The sequence below is a fragment of the Phodopus roborovskii genome, unplaced genomic scaffold, assembly GCF_943737965.1.
Source record: "Phodopus roborovskii unplaced genomic scaffold, PHOROB, whole genome shotgun sequence".
Lineage (NCBI taxonomy): Eukaryota > Metazoa > Chordata > Mammalia > Rodentia > Cricetidae > Phodopus > Phodopus roborovskii.
The window spans coordinates 2,283,479-2,306,095 of NW_026125052.1; the positions used below are offsets into that span (position 1 = coordinate 2,283,479).

At 39.7% G+C, this 22,617-nt stretch overlaps 1 protein-coding gene across 8 annotated transcripts in view; it reads left to right on the top strand.

Annotated features, from left to right (window-relative positions):
- Positions 1-22,617, top strand: part of Bcas3 (BCAS3 microtubule associated cell migration factor) — a 465,957-nt gene that overhangs the window by 221,111 nt on the left and 222,229 nt on the right. For all 8 annotated transcript variants that reach the window (XM_051185484.1, XM_051185424.1, XM_051185742.1 and 5 more), the window contains one exon: positions 2,314-2,411. In XM_051185484.1, coding sequence (XP_051041441.1) covers positions 2,314-2,411 — 98 coding nt within the window. The remainder of the gene's footprint in view (positions 1-2,313; positions 2,412-22,617) is intronic.

The window sequence follows — 22,617 nt, forward strand, 5'->3', positions numbered from 1 at the left end:
TTTCTGTGGGCTTAGTTTGCTTTCAGTGGCTTCCATCTTGAACTTTATTTTGTTCCAATTTTTAAGCATGGCCCTCAGATATAAGACAGTAAATAAGATTGCTGGACCATGCTCACTCAGTGTTGTTGGTTATTAAACATGGGCCAACTTAAGGTCATCATTTAGCAATTTGTATTTCCAGCATCACATAATTAAATATTAGTAGTAAAACTTCTAACGCAGGAAACCTTTGTCTCTTTTTAACTATTTATTCTCTTCTGTGAAATGCACAAGACCCTATCACTTTGCTCTTAGTCACCATCACCGGGTGCTGTTGGAGCCCCTTGGCTACCTTCCTGCTTCACGCAGCTTCACTGGGCATCTATCTCAGATACAGTCCTCCTAATCTTTTATAACTTGATTTATTTTTAAATAATGTTACATTTTCAAAATCTTTCAGTTGTTCTTAGACCCCCCCCCATCTAACTTTAAATTGCTTATGCATGATTTAACTGAGGTGTTGCATTGTTTGTTGATATTAAATATATTTATCCTGGATATGTTTGTATATTTGTTTTCATTATATTTGTACTTCAGGTTTTGAGCGGCTGCTTACAGTCTAGCTGAACTTTAACTCCTTGCCAGTTTTGCCTGTATTACCCGCACTTGAGAGGCTGAAGCAGGAAGGTCTGAGGCATGTGTGTTCTAATTTTGTCATCCTTCAGTGTCATTATGACCTAACCTACCACCCAGTTAGTAGTTCCCTTGTCTCATTTCACCAGTCTGGCTCAGCTGCTCTCCTCTTGGATGTGTCCTTCTGGCCTCAGTGGTCAGATGACGGGACATTGGCCTCACTTTTTCTTTAAAATTATTTCATTTCTTGTAAAATCTCAACTCATCCTTTGTGTTAATTATACTGTCATTTACCCCATATGGTACCACTAAGGTTGGTATAGTACTGGCCATGGTTGCCCAGTTACCTTTAATCCCAGTCCTAAGGCAGTAGATATCTGTGAGTTTGAGCCCAGCCTGATCTGCATAGCTGAGCAGATCCATATCCTGCCTAGCTCCAAGAGAAGCTCATCCGATGTGCACAGCAATGTATTGCTTTGTGAGAAATTGTGTGGTGATTTTGTTGAACATTATATTGTCAACTTGCACAAACTGTTAGCTATGTCACTATGTAGTGTGATCTTATTGACCACCATCAAATATGCTATCCATCACTAACTATGTTTCACACCTTCTTGTCTTGTACTTTTATTTGCTTTGACATCTCATTCTGCACCTTAGATTTTCTTAGTAACAGTTCACAAGTAAGGTGCAAACACACTTCATATCTTACATTTCATTTCAACCTGCTTCTAAAATAACACTATGCATACTGTTAATGTTCAGTAAAGATCCCACTGGATTATCATAGGTGCATACATTGTTCTCCCTCATTGCCTGGGACTTAGAACTTTCAATTGTAGTTATTATCTTAATAGTATTTGTGCTAAAGCTACTGGAAACTCAGTACTAATAAATTATCCTTCTTGAGCTCCTTCATATTGTATATAATAAACCAGTTTTGCTGAGGTCCAAATTGATTATTATATGTTAATTGGTAATCTTTTGAAAGTTACTTAGTAGCTGCCCTGGCTGACCTGTGCAGTACAATACAGCCTTGTTATCCTGTCTTTCCTTGTTAATAAAATAACAGTCTGTAATGATGGCATGAGAGTGTCTTAAATATTTAAATTATGGCTAGATGTAGTTGTATAGACCTTTAATCTCAACACTTGTGGGGGCAGAGGCAGGAGGATCTCAATGAGTTTAAAGCCATCCTGTTCTACATAGAGAGTTCTAGCACAGCCAGGGCTATATACAATGTATGTATGTATGTATGTATGCATGTATGTATGTATGTATATGTATAGTCTGTATCATTTCTGTCTTTTATTGAACTCAGTCCTGATGCCATACAATAAATGTTCATGTGTATACTTTGGAAAAACCACAGTTTTCACAGTATTTTCCTTCTTTTCCAATTCTACTCATTTTTTTTTTCATTTCATTTTAACTTTCCAACGCCTTTTTAATCTACTGAACAACAAACATTAACAAGAAGTTAGAGTGTTCCTGGTAAGGTAGGAATGGCATGTTTTTAGAGTTTTGTCTTTGGGTAGGAGTTTGGGACTGTACTCTTTTTTTGTTTTTTTGGTCTGGTTTTAGAATGAATGGTTCTTTAATGGATTAAGCCATTCTAGCATTCCTGATTTAAGGTCTGTTGTAGGAAGTGACAGTTTCCATGCCAGTAACATATGTGAACTAAATGAAATTGCATTGCAGGATCCAGCCGGTCCGCTCTGACCCAGTCAGCATGCCAGGGTCATCTCGTCCAGTCTCTGATCGAAGGGGAGTTTCCACAGGGATTGATGCCGCCTCAGGTAGGATGCTTACAGAGCACATCTGAGCTTTTCAGTTCTATGTTCTTACACATTATGGAGGATGATACTCATTTGATTTTCTCTTTGGTTTTGTTGGTTGGAGTTTTCTTTGTCTTTATGCAGTAGTGTGTCTCTATTTGCTACTGAAAACTGCTGTGTATTCAGACATTCTTAGTGTTAGTAAGTGAGGAGGCGGAGCTGGCCCTTGATTAAATGTAATGAACATAGTTTTGAAGGCTACAGGGTTGATGACTGCTTGCCTTTGATCACTTGAAATGTCAAGCAGCAACCTTGACAGAGAGCGTAAATACAATATATGGATTCAATTTACTCAACCGGTGGAGTATCAAAGTTCCTGGTCTGTGGCAGCAGAGGCAGTCCAAATGCTGTACTTTAGATAGTTTCACTGTAGAAAACATGAAGCTTAGAAATTCATCAGCTAACCCTGGTATGTCTACTACAGTTATTAATTCCCTAACCTTGCAATCAGCCTGTGAATGTGTAGCATTCATTTCTGGAACATGGCTCCTTAGTGGCTCTTTGGCTACGGTTGCTTCATTTGTATTATAGAGATTCACAGTAAAGCCTGTGAATCATTGAGCTGATTGTGATAATGCGCTTTCTTATATCTAAGGTGAATGAAGAAAGGGAGAGTGGTGGTGCACACAGCATTACTGCACATGGGTAATATTTGAAGATCTCGCAGGAGGGCCGTGACCCAAAAGTCTCTCGAAGTGGATTTATCAGTAATTCTGTAGTAGCTGACCATTTGAATTAGAGCCGATTTTAATCTATGGTGGTTTCAAAATCCCCACAAACAGCTGATTTGATTGAGGCTTAAACTGTGAAGGAGAATGGAAACCATTATTAACTGCTGCCTGATTCTGTCTCAAAGTGCATGGGCTTTGTCTGTTTTCCTTAGTTTTCTGAGTTATATACTTATTTTGGTCAACTGATTATACGTCAGATCTTATTAAGCTGTCTGTATCCATGCCAACACCTCCACTTTAATATAGGGTCGTTGAATAGCGCGCGCACACGCGCGCGCGCACACACACACACACACACACACACACACACACACGTTTTTGGTTTTTTTCCCCCTCTACGTTGATAAATATGGTTGTTGCTCTGTGCTGGCTTCCCTGCATCAAATGGGGCTTTTGAGAGTGCAAGAAACAAGCAAACAAATAAACATAGTCTCTACCGTGGCATTGGTTCAGTCACAATAGCACAGAGCACAGTGGCCAGTATATGCCCATTTTCTGGTGGATCAGAGCCCTGGTGGGGCTGTAACTAGAGCATGTGGTGGGCCCTCACTTGGTGGAAAGGGGTGGCAGGTTTCAATAGTGGCTGCTGCCAGCAGTGACTTGAGTATATGAAGCGGTGTGCTGGACCCAGAGGCATGCTGGGATATGCCTTCTTTCGACCTTCTCCCTCCCAGACTAGTGCTATCCAGGGGAATTTCAGTAAGAGTCACACTTTTATAGTTTTTAGTAGCTAGGCATGCTATCCCTTGCCTTTAACCCCAGCACCTGAGAGGCAGAGGCAGATGGATAAATCTCTATGAGTTCAAGGCCAGCCTTGTCTATAGGGCTGTTACATAGAGAAATCCTATCTTGAAAAACAAAACAAAACAAAAACTCCAACTTTCAGTATCAAAAAATTAGGCACTAGTATTGCATGCTGACAAAGTGATTGCCCTGTGTCAGATATATTTGATGTGGTATTCTGAGGTAGTAATGCAGATTATATTGATCATAGAACTATTTTAGCTGTTGGTTAAGTTGTTTCATGGATGAGAAAGTCCAGTGAACCATTTAATCCATTGTATAAGGTTTTTTTTTTTTTTTTTTTGAGAAAAAACAGAATTTAAGTTTATTTTTGAGAAACAGACTAGATGATCACACTTGATCTGCTTGCATCCCTATCAAAGACATAGCCTAAGGTTTTGTGGGTTGTTGCTTTGTGGCCTTTAAGTAATTGCCAATGTTATGGGTGGAGAAGACTTTTGTTTTGTTTTGTTTTGTTTTTGCCGAGCTCTGTGTTATTACCTATTTATTTTAGGCCTGTCTCCCTCTTGAAATCATGTTTCCTTTATGAGCTAGCCAGGACAGTGAGCATGTGTGCTGCTCTAACTTTGAGCAGAGACGCCTTAGCCATGAGGAACCAGACTCTCATGGGTAATTCTCTTCAGCTCCCCCCTCACATGGTGTGGATCTCTTGAGGAAGAGTCTGTGTTGTTTGGTTGAATGGCTACAATTCTGTTGTCCAGCTCCCATCTGCTTTAATCAGGTCGCTGCTGTTACGGCAATCACTCTTCTCCCAATGTTTAATAAAATGGTTGTAGTTCTTTGTGGAAAGAAGTTAATGGGGGAAATTCTAACAGGTTCTATTTTAAAAGTAAAGCATTCCTTGAAACTGTCCCTGAACCAGGAAGTGCTGCTTTCATTGTGGCCCATGCATTTGGGTAATCTTTATTAGGAAGATGTTTGGTGCCTGTTGCTTAGAGAAAATTCCCAATGTGGGCTCTCCTTTTTTAGGTTTCATTGTTCTGCACTTCCTTGTTCCATTTTATACTACTTCATGTATTGTCTTCCCATTTTTTCTTTGACATGATTTATAGCTGTCCTTCAACTTTGGTGACAGAACCTCCTCTGTCTAACCCTGTGGTAACCCTTTTATACATAAAAACTTTGCAAAGATAGTGAAATAAAACTGTGTGTGTGTATACATGACACCCACACATATATAAATTCTCCAACAGATAATAAATTTCAAAGTGAAAATATTTTATTTAAACCTTGAATCTGGGTGCTAGAAAGGTGGCTCAGCTGTTAGGACATGGTTTCAGTCACCAGCACACACATGGCATCTCACAGCCATCTGTAAATCCAGATCCAGGGGAATCTAGTGTTCTCTTCTGGCCTCTGCAGACACTGCACACTCATGGTGCATAGAAATGCATGCATGCATGCAAAACACCCATATACACAAAATAAAATAGGGGAAGAATTTTAAAGCCTTGTATGTAGAGTTTTTACTTTACCTATCTGTGTGTTAGTGTGACATTATTCTGTTGAACCAAGAGATAAGCAGGGTAATTGCCATTTCACTCATTCATGTAGAGATGCATATAGAACACACACACTCTGTGTTGAAGCACAGGGCTAGTTCTCAGGTACTGTGTTTGTGCAAATGTGTGCATTTTAGTTTTTCATCTGATCATAGGAATTTGATTAGTAAATACTATTTTTATCTTAGCTCTGATGTTGCAAAATAAAAATACTGGGCTGCATAAATTTGGGGCTTTAGTGATTGTGAGATATCCTAGTCTCAAAATAAAGGGAACACCATTCTTGGAATTTTTCTTTAAGGCACAGTCTACCCAAAACAAATAGGCCTTGAGCTGACTGCTTACTTTTCTATACACCCAAATAATTAAAAACTGTTTATGAATCATAAATAATATTTTTAGGTAAATGATTAGGTTAATTTCTGTATATTTTCTCTGCAAATTCTTTTCATTTTTATATCTAAGAATTTTTTCTTATTGTTTATACTTAATACCATATGCCTGTATTATAACTGAAGTATAGGACTTCTAAAGAGGAAGCAGCTGGTGTCTCATATGAACTTAGTTTCCCCTATTCCTTTTTTTTTTTTTCTTTTTTCTCAAGTCAGCCTTCCCATGTAGCTCCGGCCATCCTGCCTCAGCTTCCCTAGTGCTGGGAACACAGGCATCTGTCAACTCACCCACTTAATTCCAGTGCTTGCTTGTTTATTCCTTGATTTGTCCATCCTGTCTTTAAGATAGCCAAGTGCCATCTTTCCTTGCTTTTGCATAATAAATTGAGCTGCTGGAGAGCCAGGTCACCCTGGGTGTGTCCTAGTTTGTGTTCCACTGTAGAGATCAGTGGTTATCCACAGAGAATTCAAATGACTGGGATTAAAGCACAGACATCCAGATCATCTACAGTTGCAATTCAGATCAGAGGTAGCCTGTTCTCAGCCGTCACAGTCTTAGGCTGTCAAAGGCATTGATGGGAAGCTGTATTCAGTTTGCCATGGGCAGCTTTGTGGGACAATGGTCCTAACACATTAAAACTGACTGACTGGGAGAAGCTGTTCTATGTATAACCATGGCTGTAAGTTTTGCTGAAACCTTCAATAAGTCATTTTCTGCAACCTCAAGTGGAAAATGGGAATTCCTATGCAGAATTTGGAATTCTCCTTCCTTGGAAGGGCTGTATTTACATTATTTCCTAAGATATTTCTCAGATATAAAATATATGTTGGTCTTTAGAAATATCAAGGTAATTCTTTGAATAAGTGATAAGACTTTAAAGTCCACAGTTCTAGATATTGTTTGTGATTATAAGGTGGCAAAAACTCTAGTCTTTTTCCTTGGGTCTTCAAAGCTTGTGTTGGAACAATAAGAGGATTAAGGTGGGGGCAAAACTAAAAGAAGGCTCAGTGCTGATTTGTGAGCCATCTCTCTGAAGAGGAAAATATCCAAATTATTAAGTTATTAAGATTAGCATTTTTAAGTAGAGATGATAAAGCATGGGCATTAAATCAACTTTCATCCTTTGAACACCTACCATTCATATAAAATTTAAAAGTAAGTTTTAGGGAATAGGTCAAAACAAAACGTAAATTCCACTTTGACCACAAGGAAAACACAAGGCTGGAATGTTCGTGTAGCTAGATTCTAAGACAATGGTGGCACAATGCTTGGGGCAGTGTTGGAAAGTGTTTAAGTCTGTGCTGACAATTCCATTGGTCTTAGTGACTTGAGTGTTACATTGTTGGTGCCACTTTGTTGTAAATTGTGTCCCAGAGCCTACATGAGAGGTTCATGCTTACAGGTGTTACCTGTATACTAGAAACAAATGAAAGCCTCTCTGAAGCACAGCCAGCCCTGGGGCAAGTAAACAGCAGGCTGAGACCTCCCCCAGACGTCAGGCTGGAGCCAGGGCTCCTAACATTCCTCTGGGTATGCTTGAGAACTGCCACAGAAAAAGCTGGAATAAATAATCCAAATGAAAACATTTGTTCCTGGACAAATTCTAGAAGCCTGTGCTAGCAGGAACAAGAATGGCTATCCTGAGTCTGTGGCTCCAGTCACAACTCTATGTGTAGCTAGTGATTTCAGAAATGCTGCATATCCTCCCAGCCTATCCTCCCAGCTGCTTGTGAAGGTGAAGCAGGAGGATTGCTTGAACCCATGAGTGTGAGGACAGCCTGGACAATATAGCTAGACCCAGTACCCAACAAAACAAAATACTCATTAAAATATTCACTTATTAAAAGAAGGATTTTGTACCAGGTGGTGGTGGTGCACGCCTTTAATCCTGGCACTCGGGAGGCAGAGGCAGGTTTGAGGCCAGCCTGATCTACAGGCTACAGAGAAACCCTGTCTCTAAAAACAAACAAACAAAAAACAAAACAAAACAAAAAACAACAACAAAAAAGGATTTTGCTATGTTATTACCAGTCTGTTTCAGCTTTGTAATGTGACTCTGGTTTGGGTCATCTTTGAAGACATCTTTAAAATTACAGTATGTACTTGTAGCTCCAGTGCACGTATACCAATCATACAGCCCAATGAATTTTACAGGCATGTAATGATCTACCTCAGTTGGTATGGACTCCTGTGTTTGGGTAACCTCAGTACGAACTGTAATGCACAGATAACTGCTTTGCTACCATAATTAGCTTAGCCTTTACAGAGCTTTATGTAATTACAATCATTTCACCCATCATGAACACATTTTGGTTCATGATTTGAGATTCTTGCATGTATTCACTAGTTAATGCAGGATTGAATGTACTTAACAATTGCATTGACAAAAAAAGCAGTTACAACAGTAATGTAATTATTAGAGTTGTACTCTGACCTGGAAGTATTTTTGAGGGATGCCATTTTAGCTGAAAGAGCAGGTGGCAATGTGTGGGTATTTAGGTGATTTAAAACACACACACACAAACACACACCTACCTGTCATTTTGAGGTAACAAATGATACTATTTTTTCCAATAATATATTAGAGCATTCCACTGAAAATTGGAAAATTTAGAACCTTATATCTCACTGTTCTTCCTATAGAACCTCAATACTTAAAGATATCTGGTTAAATGTGTGATAATATTAACTAATATTATTTTGCTTATCATATAATAAAGATATCAGTGTTCCAGAAAGATGTAATACTCTCCAAATGACAAAATTTGTGGTATTCTAAATTATGCTTTCATGTATTTGTTCCTAGAGCAAAATGGAACAAAAAAATTAATATTGGGGCTGGAGAGATGACTCAGTGGTTAAAAGCACTGGCTGTTCTTCCAGAGGACTGGGGTTCAATTCTCAGCACCCACATGGCAGCTCACAGCTGTTTGTAACTCCAGTTCCAGGGGACCAGTTACCTTCATACCAATGCACATAAGATAAATTTAACTAAATTATTAAAAACATATAAAAAATAAAAGAATTTAAAGAGTTTAAAAAGAATCTAATGTCGTGAGGAAGGGAAGGTGATTGGTAGGATTTTAGCTTCCTTGCTAAGTCTAAGGTTGTCAGCATCAAATCAACAGAGACTCTTCCAGCTCTGAGGATCTTACTAATGCTCTGTTCTAACCAACACAGCCTGGAGTGTGACCAATGTCCTTGATGTGGTTCAGCCAAAGGCCATTTATTTTAATCCATAAGGATTTTAGCCAGGCATGGTGGTATGTACCTGTGGTTCTAGCCATCAGGACGCAAAGGACTATGAGTTTAAGGGCAGCCCAGAGTACATAAAAATAACTTATGAAAGATTTTATTAACCTTAAGATAATAATTATGTATATAGTTTAGATGCTAACTTGTGTAAGGTGCATAAATGAAGCTTCTTTGGTGTATATGTGTGGGGTGTGTGTGTGTGTGTATTAGCACAAAGGGATTCTGACAGAACTGATTGGAAATCACTGTTATGTATGTCCTTACACGAGAACACCTACACATTCAATAATCAACTTAGTAATTTCTGCCAAAAGTCAGATGATGTTTGATTGAGGTCTCATCCTATCTGTACCTGAAGTTTTGGAGAACTGGCATTCTTAAAATATATAATGTTGCCATGCATGCTGTTATCACAGCTACTTAGGAGGCCAAGACAGGAGGGGTCACTTGAGCCTGCATCCTATGTCTCTGAAAGAAATCAGAGTTTTAAATGCATAGACTGTCATAGATGCTCCTTATTTGGACCTTCTTCCATCTCTCAGAACTTTATTGACATATTATTCATAAATTTTGTCCGTAATGTTTTTGATGCTAACATATTAGCACATTTTATTCTTCAGTCTTCTTTGTGTATAAAATAAAATACTTTTTTATATTAACTTGTATCTAGAAACCTATTGTTTTTACTCCCACTAGAACCTTTGTAGTTTTCACTGTGTGTTATTGACAAAGTTGATTTTATTTCTCCCCATTCTTTTTATTTGACCTTTTTATATTTGCTTAGATTTCCATGACACTATTCATCAGAAATTGTGATGTTGAGCATGGTTGTCACAGTAGGGTGTGAAGGATTAACATTTCACTATTAAATACAATCTTAGTTAGAAGGTATTTGTGACATATTAATAATAAAATTTTCTCTATTTGAAGAAAATGGACAGAATTTGAAAAAGAGTCAAAGTGATGTTTTGTGACTGAAAATTGTATTACCAGAAATACTTCACTGAGCCATGCATGGTGGCACATGCCTGTGAGTTGTGAGGCAGGGTGTCAGGAGTTCAATGTCAGCCTTGTCTACCTGAGACCTTGTGTGGTGGTTTGGATAGGAATGGCCCCCATACCGTCATATGTTTGAATACTTAGCCCCTAATTTGTGGAACTCTTTTGGGAAGGATTAGGAGGTGTAGCCTTGTTGGAGGAGGTGTGTTCACTGGGGGTGGGCTTTTCCCCAGGTTCACTGTTCTTTACCTCCAACTTTTGAGAAAGATTTCTGCTCTCAGCTTCCACTCCAGCCCTAAGTCTTCCTGTCTGCTGCGATGCTCCCCACCATGATGGCCATGGGTCTGTTTACCTTCTGAAACTGTAAGCAAGCCCCCAATTAAATGCTTTATTTTCTAAGTTGCCTGGGTCATGGTGTCTCCTCACAGAAATAGAACAGTAACTAAAAAACTCTGTCTTGGAAATCAAAACAAACAGTTGTCGAAGGGAGCAGACCGAGGGAGTTGAAAGAATCAGGCCTGTGAAAACAAGTGAAAAACTTAGAAGAATGGCGGGGTGAGACAGAGACAGAGGAGCCACATCTGAGTGTTGGTGGTCACCAATAGCTGTCTAAGCCACAGACTCCTTACAAATAGTGGGAACTAAGAACTCTTATGAAGGGTGAGAAATACACGAAGGGCTGTGAATTTTCCTGAACTACTGAAAGTCACCAATGCCTGATCCCAGGAGCTGTTGCCAAAAAGAAGCAGTCTGAAGAACCAACTCTCTCCCTTTTTCTCTCCATGTTTGGGTGATGGCTTTCAGTTTTGATAAAACTAGACACTGGAAAGGGGAAGTGATTTTTCAAGTTTTCCTGTCAGCATGAGACCCTCAGCTCACGGTAGCTCAGGCTCTGTGAGACGTCTGTAGGATCTTTGTCTATAGACAGTAGGAAATGCTATCAGGAAGCAGTATTTATTTATAAGCAGCAAGATCCTCAGCACTTCGCTAAGTGTCTTTGAGGGTCTTATCTTATTTAATCTTTCTTAATTAGGACCACAGGTCCATTTTCCACATCTCCCAAGAATGAGTCCTAAGACACCTTACTCCTTATACTTAGAATTATTAAAAGTGCATTATGGTGACACCTCAGATAAGTCCAAATCTCTTTCTGCCCTACCTGATCAAATATTCATTTCAAATCCATGTGTGCTGAAATGAGCCATGTGGGAGTCAAGAGAATCAGCTATTCAGGTGGTGAAAATGTGTGAACGCAGCTGGCAGATGACATTCCAGAACGATGAATTCCCATCTTGTCCTTGTTGCTTCAGGCAACAACTGACAGGCCTGACTGGTCATTGGCTTTCTAGTCCTGGCACTGATAGGAATGAAATTCTTAGTGTCACAGATACTTAAAAGCAATTTCTGTTAGTGTGGATACAAATGATGCTGGAGGGTCCTTCATCCATGGAGATGTAATCAATATGGTCTAGAGTTCTTGACCTGAACCTGTAATTATTTGGGCATTATAAATGTGGCTTCCTTTTACACAGATTATATTCAGAGTACTGGGGCTGATTTGTGCATGGAGACCAAAAATAGATGATAGATAGATAGATGGATGGATGGATGGATATATGTGTTGTCTGTGTTGTTCCTCACTGTATTTAGGAGGCTTTCAGGGTGATGGTTTAAGATTAGAGCTTTGGGTGGGAAGTTTCTGTGCCAACTCTGAAAACCGCCTGGGGACTCAGAAAAGTCATGACTTTAATGAACAGCTTGTCATTGTAAATTTTTCAAATTTCATTGACCCAAATACCTAGATTTGGCACTTTCCATATATTCTAGAGCCACACTGAAAAATTGGATGGAGTAAGTGGATTCAGTAGTGTGATTCAAGGGCAGCCAGAAGGACAAAGGATGGGGTTCATTGTTCTATGGACCAGAGTCTGTAGGATTAGTGATCAAGACCACTGTGCCCATGAAAATAGTGTAGACAAGAAGAAGAGGGAGGAGATGGAGAAGGAGATGTGTCTCTCTTGTTCCATCACTTACCTTACGATCCAGCCTCTGCTTGCCTCTTTGGGCTGGCAAGATGGCTCAGTGGGTAAAGACCTGCATGATGGAAGGAGAGAATCATCTCCCACCGCTATATACCCACACAATACATGCATAACTAAAGTTTTTTTTTTTTTAAACAAAAGGGTCTTTGAGAATATGAGTGAGTCATCCCTTCACACCCTGTTTTGCTTGCCACAGACCACTGGTGGTATGAACCGAATCACTGATTCCACATCACACAGGAGGCTTTTTATTATCCTCAAGTGATTAGACATTTAACTGAATCCCTAGCACCATTACTCCACTCGAGCCTGGAAACTTCCTTGACCTGTATTCTTTTATTAGGTTTGTCTTTTGTGGCCATTGTTCCTTTGTGAGCAACAAATATTCTGGGGAATGTTTCAAGTTCTATTTTCTATCATTCTTTTAAAGCTTTGTGTGTTGGGACTGGAGAGATGGCTTGGATGTTAATAGTTCTTGCTGCCCCTAAAAAGGGTCTAGGTTCAGTTTACAGCACCACATAGCGACTCACAACCATCCATAATTCCTACATCAGGGGATCTGGCACTTTCTTTTGAATCCTAGCACACCGGGCACACATGTGGGACACATTGCATACAGACAAGATACTCATAAATTAAATCTGTAAAGATTAGGAAAAATCTGCATGTGTTTACATAGAATGCTTTCAATGGAAAGCCAACAATTGAGATGAAGGTGTTACAGTCCCCTGCCAGTGGTGCTTTGGTGTGTTAGGTCTGTCCTTGGAGAACATTAACTCTACCATACTCAAGCTCCTTAGGATCTGTGGTCCAGCTGGTGAGCATATGGTAAATGGGATGAACTTCTGGCTTTCCTTTGAGGGACTCTGAGAACTTGTCATTTCAGCTAACCCATCATGGCACAGGGCGTTGACATATGGGAATCTGATCCAAGTTCTATTTAGCCCAAACTTTTTTTTTTTTTTTTTTTTTAAGAATTGCCAGAATTATTAAGTCATTAGAAAATTACCTTTTTCAGCTTATGCTTTTGTCCTAGGCAACACCAAGAGAGGATGCCGTTGAGTTTTGTCGTGTTAAATGGCATCTTGAGTGTTAAACCTGCTTTAATTTGGAAGATGCCTGTTACTCTGTACATGCTCAGTGTTAAGACTGTCCAGAAACGCATGATGGAGCCTCCATGGGGACACTCTGCTTCAAAGTGAAATTTACATCCATATGGATAGATGTTGACACAGCACCCAAAGTTAAGCTTGAAACCGCTGGTTAGTAATAGCTCCTCTAGCCGGTTCATATTAGTTCAGATGAAGGCGGTGTGCACGCCTAGGGAAAGAGTCTTTACCCACGGTTTCCTTGGCCTGCAAAGGTCTCAGTGAAACCCTTTTACACCCCCTATCCCTGAGTCTCAATTCTGAAATGTCTAGCTGGGATACCCTTACTTGAAAGCACATGCTGCAAGGTCTGAAACTGTCTGCTGGCCTCAGCCTACTCTTAGTCTCATTGTTTACTTTGTTCCACTCCCTGGAGTGTCCCTTTCTCCTCTCATCTTAAACACTTACTCTTGCATTTATCACCCAGTATTAAAGTGTCAGGGGTATCATTTTCCATTCTAGACTGATGGGAGATGTCATTCTGTATATATGTTTCTCATACTGGTTAATAATAAAGCACTGTTGGCCAATAGAAAAGCAAGATAGGCGGGACATCTCCCATCACTAGACCAAGCTCCTGTTCTTTATATCCAGTTGATTTTAAACAGTTCCCACATAACAGGGATTCTTTGGGGTTAATGAATTCAACATTTCATCATGGAACGTTGGAATCAAAATTTTGGATCTGACTTAAATAGTTACTTCTAGAGTGGGAACTGAGAGACCACAGAACAGCAGTGAGAAGTGAAAATCTACTTCTGGAACCTTTTAGACTGCATACATCTATTATATGTGTAAAACAAAACTTATTTTTAAGTGTTTACAGGTTTTTTTATTAGTTTTTTGTTTTTTCACAAAAAATAAAAGCAGTCGAGGTCAAGGGGTTTGAAATAACAGTTGCCTGTTGTGGCATAGTGAGCATTTGTTCACTAGTGTGTGTCTGGGGCGTCTTTGTATTTCCAGGACTTTGACTAGCACTGCAATCAAGACAACTTATTTTGTATTTCTGAAATCATCAGTGTGCATGTGTGCATGCATGCATTTGTTTGTGTGTCTTGTTTGTTTGTTTTTCGAGACAGGGTTTCTTTGGTGCTTTGGAGCCTGTCCTGGAACTAGCTCTGTAGACCAGGCTGGCCTCAAACTTACAGAGATCTGCCTGCCTCTGCCTCCTGAATGCTGGGACCAAAGGTGTGCGCCACTACCATCTAGCCGCTTTTATTTTTATTTCATGTGTATGAATGTTTTTCTTGAGTGTATGTCTGCACATCATACATGCCTGATGCATGAAGATACAAGAAGAGGACATCAGATCCCCTGGAACTGGATTTAAAGAGGGTTGTGAGCCACCATGTAGGTGCTGGAAATGAAACCTGAGACCTAGAATAGCAGCCAGAGCTCTCAACTGTGGAGCAACTCTTTAGCCCTACACAACCTTTTTGTTACTCAATTTCTCATGGCATTAACCACACCATATGTTTATACTCACATTATATACTGTGCACATCATATAAGTAAAAACATACTATCAGTTCTACTTGAAACAGCCATTGGCAAAGCTCTCTGATGAAGCTTTGATGATGTCAGACTCTTGTCTCAGTGGCTCACCTGGGTTCACAGGCAGGTCACAGGGAGACCTTTCTGTTGTGAACACTTGTTTCCGGCGAGTAAGTCCACTATTACAGGTAAGAGCTCTCCACATGGAAAAGACCTCCTTCTAAAATAGTGATCACTCAAGGTCGTAGTGTTTGCAGCTCATAGTTCTTTTTTCATAGCAAGAACTGAGAACGCAAGGTCGGCCAAGTGACTCTGCTTCCCTGAGAAATATTAATTGGTTTTTCAAAATATGTGTTAAAGCTTTTAAAAAGCCAAACACGCACTGATTCTAAATGGAGCTGACACCTTGATCCTCAATTGTGGAATAACATATGAGTGAGGAGTCCCGGTGGACTGCTGTGCCCTACAATATTTATTACTGTAAAGATCGCAGAGCTCTTAGCCACTTGGAAACGTGTAAAAGCCCTTCAGATCCCATCCTCTTGACTTGTGTTTTCACATGTTAAAATTATGGTTGCTTTCTGTCTCGTCATAGTGCCTGTTCAAAACTATTCTCCTCTATGCAATAATACTAGGCGTTTCAATAAGTTTAAGAGAGAATCCAGATATGAAAATATACCTGAGTTGTATGTGGTGAATGAGTTTAATCTCAGCATTTGGGAGCAGAGATAGACATATCTCTGAATTCAAGGCCAGCCTTGTCTATCTAGCAGCATGGAGTGCACAGAAATACCCTGTCAAAACAAATTATAAGAAATCAAAAATGCATTCTTTTTTTTTTTTTTTTTCATCCCTTGGCCATTGATATTTGGCAACTCCTAGCCAGTTTTTATTCCTTTTTTATTTTTTTCATTTGCAAAATGGCAGCTTGTGGCTGATGTGTTCAAAATACTAATAAGCCAAAGGGCTCTGTGATAATCCATCAGCTCTTGTTCCTGCTGGTGGAATCCTAATATAGTTTGCTTTAACACATATATTTTCAAGAATACTTGTGTTCAAGAACCTCCTGAAGCCTCATATGTAGCTGAGTTAGTTGGTAGAGTGGTTCCCTATCATGCAAAAGGCCATGGGCTTGTTTCCCAGAACCTAAGAAACCATGCATAGTGCAAGTAGAAGGTTCAGAAGTTCAAGGTCATTTTTGTCTACATAGCAAATTCCAGGCCAGTTTAGGATGCACAAGGCACTGCTGCAAAAACAAACAAAAAACCAAACCCTATTGATATGTGTAAGTTAGTAGATGCCCTTTTAAAAATTAAAATACTGGTTGTTATGAAAATTACTCTATAGTTTTTTTTTTTATTATGTTCTCCCTTATTCATGAATAAACGATTTGGCCTGGCTTAGTCAATAAGATATTAGTAACTTGCTTATAAGTCTTAAGTTCTGTGTTACATCTTAAATTATGCATGATAATTATGCAAATGGCACATAATAGCAGACTCTGTTAGCTTGATTGCCTGACAACAGGCTTTTCTGAGCATCTCTCTCATTCTTTGTAAAATCTCATGAGACTATGGCAGTATTATCATTTCTGGTTTTCAGGTTAAGCAGTGATTGAGAAACATTAAGTACATTATACCACCTCCCTTGAAAGGAAAATTCAAAGAAACTACAATTTATTTGACATGAGCATTTTTACATTGAAAATACTGTTAACAAATGTACTTTTAGAATGGGCAGATCCATACTGTAAATATGTGTGATAGGCACAGGTTTGTTGTCCATTCCCACATCTAATGAAGTTCAGGACTCTGCATACCTTAGTTCATCACAAGAATGCGAAGCCAAAGCAGCAGTTCACAACTGCCTGTAACTCTGGCTTCAGAGGATCCCACCCCCTCTTTTAGCCTCAGGGCGACTAGGCATGCACACTGAAAATAAATTTCATGTGCTCTTACATACAAGTAAAATAAAATAAATAAATTTTCGAGACAGGGTTTCTCTGTGGCTTTGGAAGCTGTCCTGGAGCTAGCTCTTGTAAATCAGCTTGTACTCACAGAGATCTGCCTGCCTCAGCCTCCCAAGCGCTGAGATTATAGGTGTGAACCACCACCGCCCAGCTAGATAAATCTTTTAAAAAATACTAAATGCCTGTGTTGTGAGATGTATTAGAATGTGACATTTAAAAGCTCTGATCACAGTTCAGATGCCAAAGGGGCTCATCCTGTCTCATTCCCACAATGATGATAAAATACTAAAATCTTTAATTTCGTATGCATACCAAATGCATTGTACACATATATTACAGACTGAACTGTTATCCCAGCCAATTCTTGAGAAAACACAGATGTGGCAGCTCTTTGGATGGTTCCTGGGCAGCCCTGTCCCAGAGCCCATGTTAATCCCTATGCGATTTGAACATGTGTTCCAACAAGAAGATACTAGATTCAAGTCATATATGTGCTTAACCATAAACACAGTTTTTTTTTTCTCATCCTAAAACAAGTAAATCTATGAAGCCATTAAGATGACCAGAGCAGTGACCACTCTCCTGATTTACACTGCTCACACTTCTGTGTCTGTCTTTGTTCCCACCCCCCACCCCCTGTTTTCTCCTTTTTTTATTATGCATCTCCCTACGTCCTTCCCTGTGCCTGCCCTCTGATTTTGATACTCTTGGTTGTAGACAGTCTGTGTCTATAAGTGGAAGTCCCTTGGGGATGCTGGGTTTTCATTATGGTCCCTAAATGGACAGATTATCCCTGGACTGAAAAACTTTGTTCCTGGCATGTATTTGGCATTTGGTTTTTCTCCTGGGTGGGACTGTTCAGTGGGATCCCAGTGGTGCAGAGGCGTCAGTGCCCTTTGTTCCTGCTTTGAGAGAGTATGGCATTAGTGGTTTCAGCTCTTGTTGACTCTGCTCTAAGCCAAAGCTTTATAGTCTTTAAAGCACAGAGTGGAGTTTTCTTATGATACATTGGAATGAAAGAAAAAAGTCTCCAAAGTTACAAATGGTTTCATTTACCAAAATGACTATTTCCCTTGGAAAGTTCTGTCTTTTCTGTAGAAATTCCAGGAGTTGGGTGGGCTTGGTATCCTGTCTCACACTCTACCCACCCACACATTTATGTTAGCAGATGCTAAGAGCGTTATTCCAGGTTTGCGGGAGGCAAACCTTGAGCAAGGGATAATCAAGTCATATATTTCTGCTTTTATTTAAAGAAACGTTTTGAAAATACAAATCTCTAGAACTTTTCCACTTTATGTAACCGAATACAGGAAAAATTTTCAATTGAACTGAAAGTGAGAAAGCATCCATAGGATTGCCATGGAGTGATGGCATCAGGAATGGCTATTTGAGGAAACCGTGTTGCTACTGAGATCTGTGCTTTTTGCATCTGCATTTAATCTCATCCTTGAGTTATTGGACTAACTTAAGGCCTTGGGTACTTAGGATTCATGTTAGCGCCATGACCTTCAAATTAGATAGGACTTGTTGAGTCTCTGAAGTGCTCCAACCTACTCTTTTAAGGCATGGAAGGCTCTAAAGAAATGAACTATTTATCCTCTTCATAAAAAAGAAGAAAATGACTTTTAAAATTTTCTCCCAGGCCTGGGAGATGGTTCAGCAAATCAGAGCATGTGCTGCTCTCCTGTAAATCCCAGGTTAGATTTCCAGTACCACTGTGGCGTGGCTCACTAACACCTGTAACCACAGCTCCCTCTTCTGGCCTCCATGGGCACCTGCACTCACACATATGCATATTCATACCTGCATACACAGGCTTCTGAGGGGTTCACTGCTACATCTGGAGCAGCTAAGTCCTTTTTGGGTTGAGTCATAAAGACAGAAGTCGCTGAGAAATGGAAGCTTTGTGAAGATTTTTGTCAGCCCGTATTCTGTAACATGGAATTCAAGAAGCCTCTGAGGGTTTGCCCCCACTTTTGGACCAACTATGGCTTTTCATGAAGCCACCCCTCCATCTCTTTCTTGCCTCCCTTCTCATGAGAAGAAAACAATGAGTTGGGTGCTGTTTAAATGGTCTCTACTAATATTTATTGAAAGCTGCCTTGCCACAGGGCACAGCTTCTTGGAACACTGCCTTGTACCAGCCCCCTTTTCCAACCAGGTGGTTTAACCCAAACCTGAACTTGGCTTTTTTAGGCCTGTAATTCTTTAAAACCAAATGATCACAGCAGAACTTGGGAGGAGCCTAGTTTCATGTGTGAGGTTTCCAATAAAACCTAAGTGGAGTGTGGGTAGAAAACCAAAGCCATGAAAAGCGGCAACTGTGCTGACACCAGAGGAAAAATCTACAGACCTATTACACCTCTTGGGTTCAGTGTTGGGGCAGAATTGAACAGAGAAAGTGCTTTATTCTGGTTCTCTAGGAGAGAAGGCCAGCTAGGCCACCTGGTTGAATTCATTTGTTAAATACTCATGAGATTTTAGATTTACTTATTAGTGGATGAGGTGTGGGTGTGTGTGTGTGTGCATTTATGAGAGAGATTTATTTATTAGTGGAAGACGTGTGTGTGTGTGTGTGTGTGTACATGTGTTTGTACACACACTTGTTTGTGCTCATTGGAAAGTTTTGGAAAATACAGAGGAGGATACATTTTATATTTTGCGGCTAGGGATACAGCTCCATTGGTAGAGTGCTTTCCTTGAATGCAGAAATCCCTGGGTTTAGTCCCCGGCATGCCTTTATGATGATGCAGGATGTAGAGGCCAGAGCATCAAAGCTTACATAGATAGTACCAATCATTAGTGTTATATGTTCATTTTTTACCATGTTTACCTCCAACAAAGAAAATGGATGTACTAGTTTCCTTTGGGGGAAAGAAAGTAATTTTATTTTAGATAAGTATTTTATTTCCATTTAAATTGAACATTGAAATATTTGCCAATTCTCTATGTGGGTGGTACACACCTGTAATCCTCGAATTCCAGCTCTAAGGCTAGCCTTGTCTACAAAGTAGGTTCCAGGACAGCCAAGGTTTCATAAAGAAACCCAATTTGAAGAACCAAATTAATTATAGTAGAACATATATACATGGTGTTTTATATAGCATACTTAGATATGATGGTGTTGCTGATAAGCCGTGATGTGAACTGCATAGAGAGATAATGAAGAGAGGATACTGGAATCAAATGTATCAAAAAAAAAAAAAGCAAGAAATTGCATCCCTACAGGTGACCCTGCCAGATGTTATACCAGATCTATCACAAATCTCCCTCCACATAGCTCTTTAATGACTGCTATTTTTTCTTGATGTATGTTCTACAGATTTTGTGCTTGCCCTTCACTTTTAATCATCCTGTCCTGGTGCTGTGGAAGTCATTGAGCACTTACTAAGGGAGTGATGCCCAGCCCGAGCTGGAAGGACCATAGGGGGTGAGGTTTTCACTCCTCCTGACAAGAGATCCTCCTAGAAACAGGGAACTGACATTGGGAAATGACTCCTCCTCACCATTCTGCAAGCTGTCACATTGAGTAACAGAACTAGGATCCAGAGGTTTCTGCTTCTCAGCACAGAGCTCTTCCTGTGACACCACATAGCTTCTTAGTCTTAAAACTAGTGTCTGGGCATGATGAAGTGATTGCATTTTGGTGGAAGTGCCCAGGAGACAGGTGTCCCTCAGAACCCGATAGAACCAGAAGCACAGCTGCCCCTGGTAGAGTGATGTCTTCCAAGTGTGACATGAAGTTGACACTCGTCACAGAACACACAATGGCATTTTGACATGTGTAGGTTCATATAATTAATTAAAATGGATGTCATGTCACTACAAATATCTTCCAATGTCTCCTAATAGCAATATTGTTCCCTTCCCTCCATCACTTCTAATTCCTAGCAACCACTTAACCTATTCTCCATCTTTATAATCTTATCATTCTGAGAGTGTTAAGTAAATTAAATCATACCCTATGTGACCTTTTGATACTTCTTTTCCTCCATTTTTTTTTCTAGCTGAACATAATGCCCTTGAGGTAAATGTAAGTTGTTCCATATATTAATAACTTCCTTTTGGTTAGGTGGAGAGAAGCATGTGTTAAACATGTGTGGTGCCATAGGTTCACTCTTGGAACTCCCCACCCCCATTTTCCTCTTCATTGTTGGCTAATATTCTGTAACATTGATGTACCACAGTTGACTCACCCTTTTTAAGGCATTCTTGTTGTTTACAGTTTATGGCAATTTGAAGTAATACTGCCCTAAATAGCCACCTAAAGGTTTTCATTTGCCTGATGTCACATTTTAAGTGTATGTTTGATTTCACGCAACTGCCAAACTTTTGTATGAGAGCTTCAGCTGCTGACTGAGGCTTATCGAAATTAAATCTCTAGCAACATTTGTGGGCACACCTCTTCTAGCCCCATGCACTTTTTGTCTATTACTTTGCAGCTTTGTTATTTAGTGCATACAATAGAGTATTTAACTTGTGGTATATGCATCCATGGTGTTTTTATTGCATTTCCTTTTATAGTTCTATAGGAGCTATGTGTATTGTATTACAATTGTATTACAAGTACCTATTTTTTCCCACAAGCTACCATTCATTATTCACCATTTTGAGTGATATTTCCCCTTTATGGCTCTTTTCTCTGCTACTTCTAATGTAGTTGTCATTACCTCATATCAACTTGGAATGGCATCAGGGAGTGATGTCACACATAATTTAGAAATTGAAACATAAGAGGAGAGCCCATTTTCATTAACCCCTGAGGCTCCGCCTTCCTCTGTCTTCCTTGGGAGTAAATTCGCCTGCTTTTTCTTCATCTGAGAAGCCCCTAATGTGGTATTTGCCCCTGGAGGATGTCCCATTTGGGTGTGAGTTCACAGACCACAGTACTTTCCTTTCAGCACTTCAAAGACTGTGTGCACTATCAAAACATCACACATAGAAATATGTACAAGTTGGTGTGGGTAAAAATAATAATGATAATAAAGCATTGAAATGTATATCATGTCACTTCCTGGTTTCCTGTCCTTTTTTATGAGAAATCTGATTGCATTCAAAGTGTGCCCATGCTCATCAGTGAGCTGTGGACTTCCCCTTGTGTCCTGTTTTTGTCCTTGGTCTTCATAAGTTCAGTACTGAGCTACAGATGTGCCTCCGTGGTAAGTGCTGCCTAACTTACACAGTGCCCTAGGTTCAATCCCCAACACAGCCACAAACTAAAACTATTAAGCCTAGTTCCGCCATATCTTCCAATGGGCTTTTATTTAATGGGTCTGTTCAGCTTCTTCAATATGTAGATTTGCATGTACTTCAAAATTTGAATAATTGTCTGTCGTTTTTTTTTTTTTTTTTTTTTTTTTTTTTCTAGAATCTTTTCTTCCTACACCTTTCCTTAACTCCTGCCATGTCATTGGTGGCAGGTATATAAGGACCATTTTCTGTCTGTTTTCATTTTTATTTTTCTGTTGTCTTGTGTTTTTATTTACCAATTCTTTCAAGTCTAAATCTATTCTGCTGGCCTGTGACTTCTATGTTCAGTATTCTCCTGCCTTAGCCTTCCAAGTTGTTGCCACTATGGGTGCATGTACTTTTTTGTTTTATGGGGTTTTTCCTGATGGTCTGGTTCCAGAGCCACATCAGCCCCAAATAACACACAAGAGACGCTGTATTAGATATAAAGCTGTTAGCCCGTTACTAGCATTTCTTATTGACTAGCTCTGTCTTAAATATTAACCCATTTCTATTAATCTAAATATTTCCACGTGGTCTTTTCTTACTGGATACTCTCTCCTACCTCCATGTTGAACCTCCTACCTCCTACTTCCTAGAA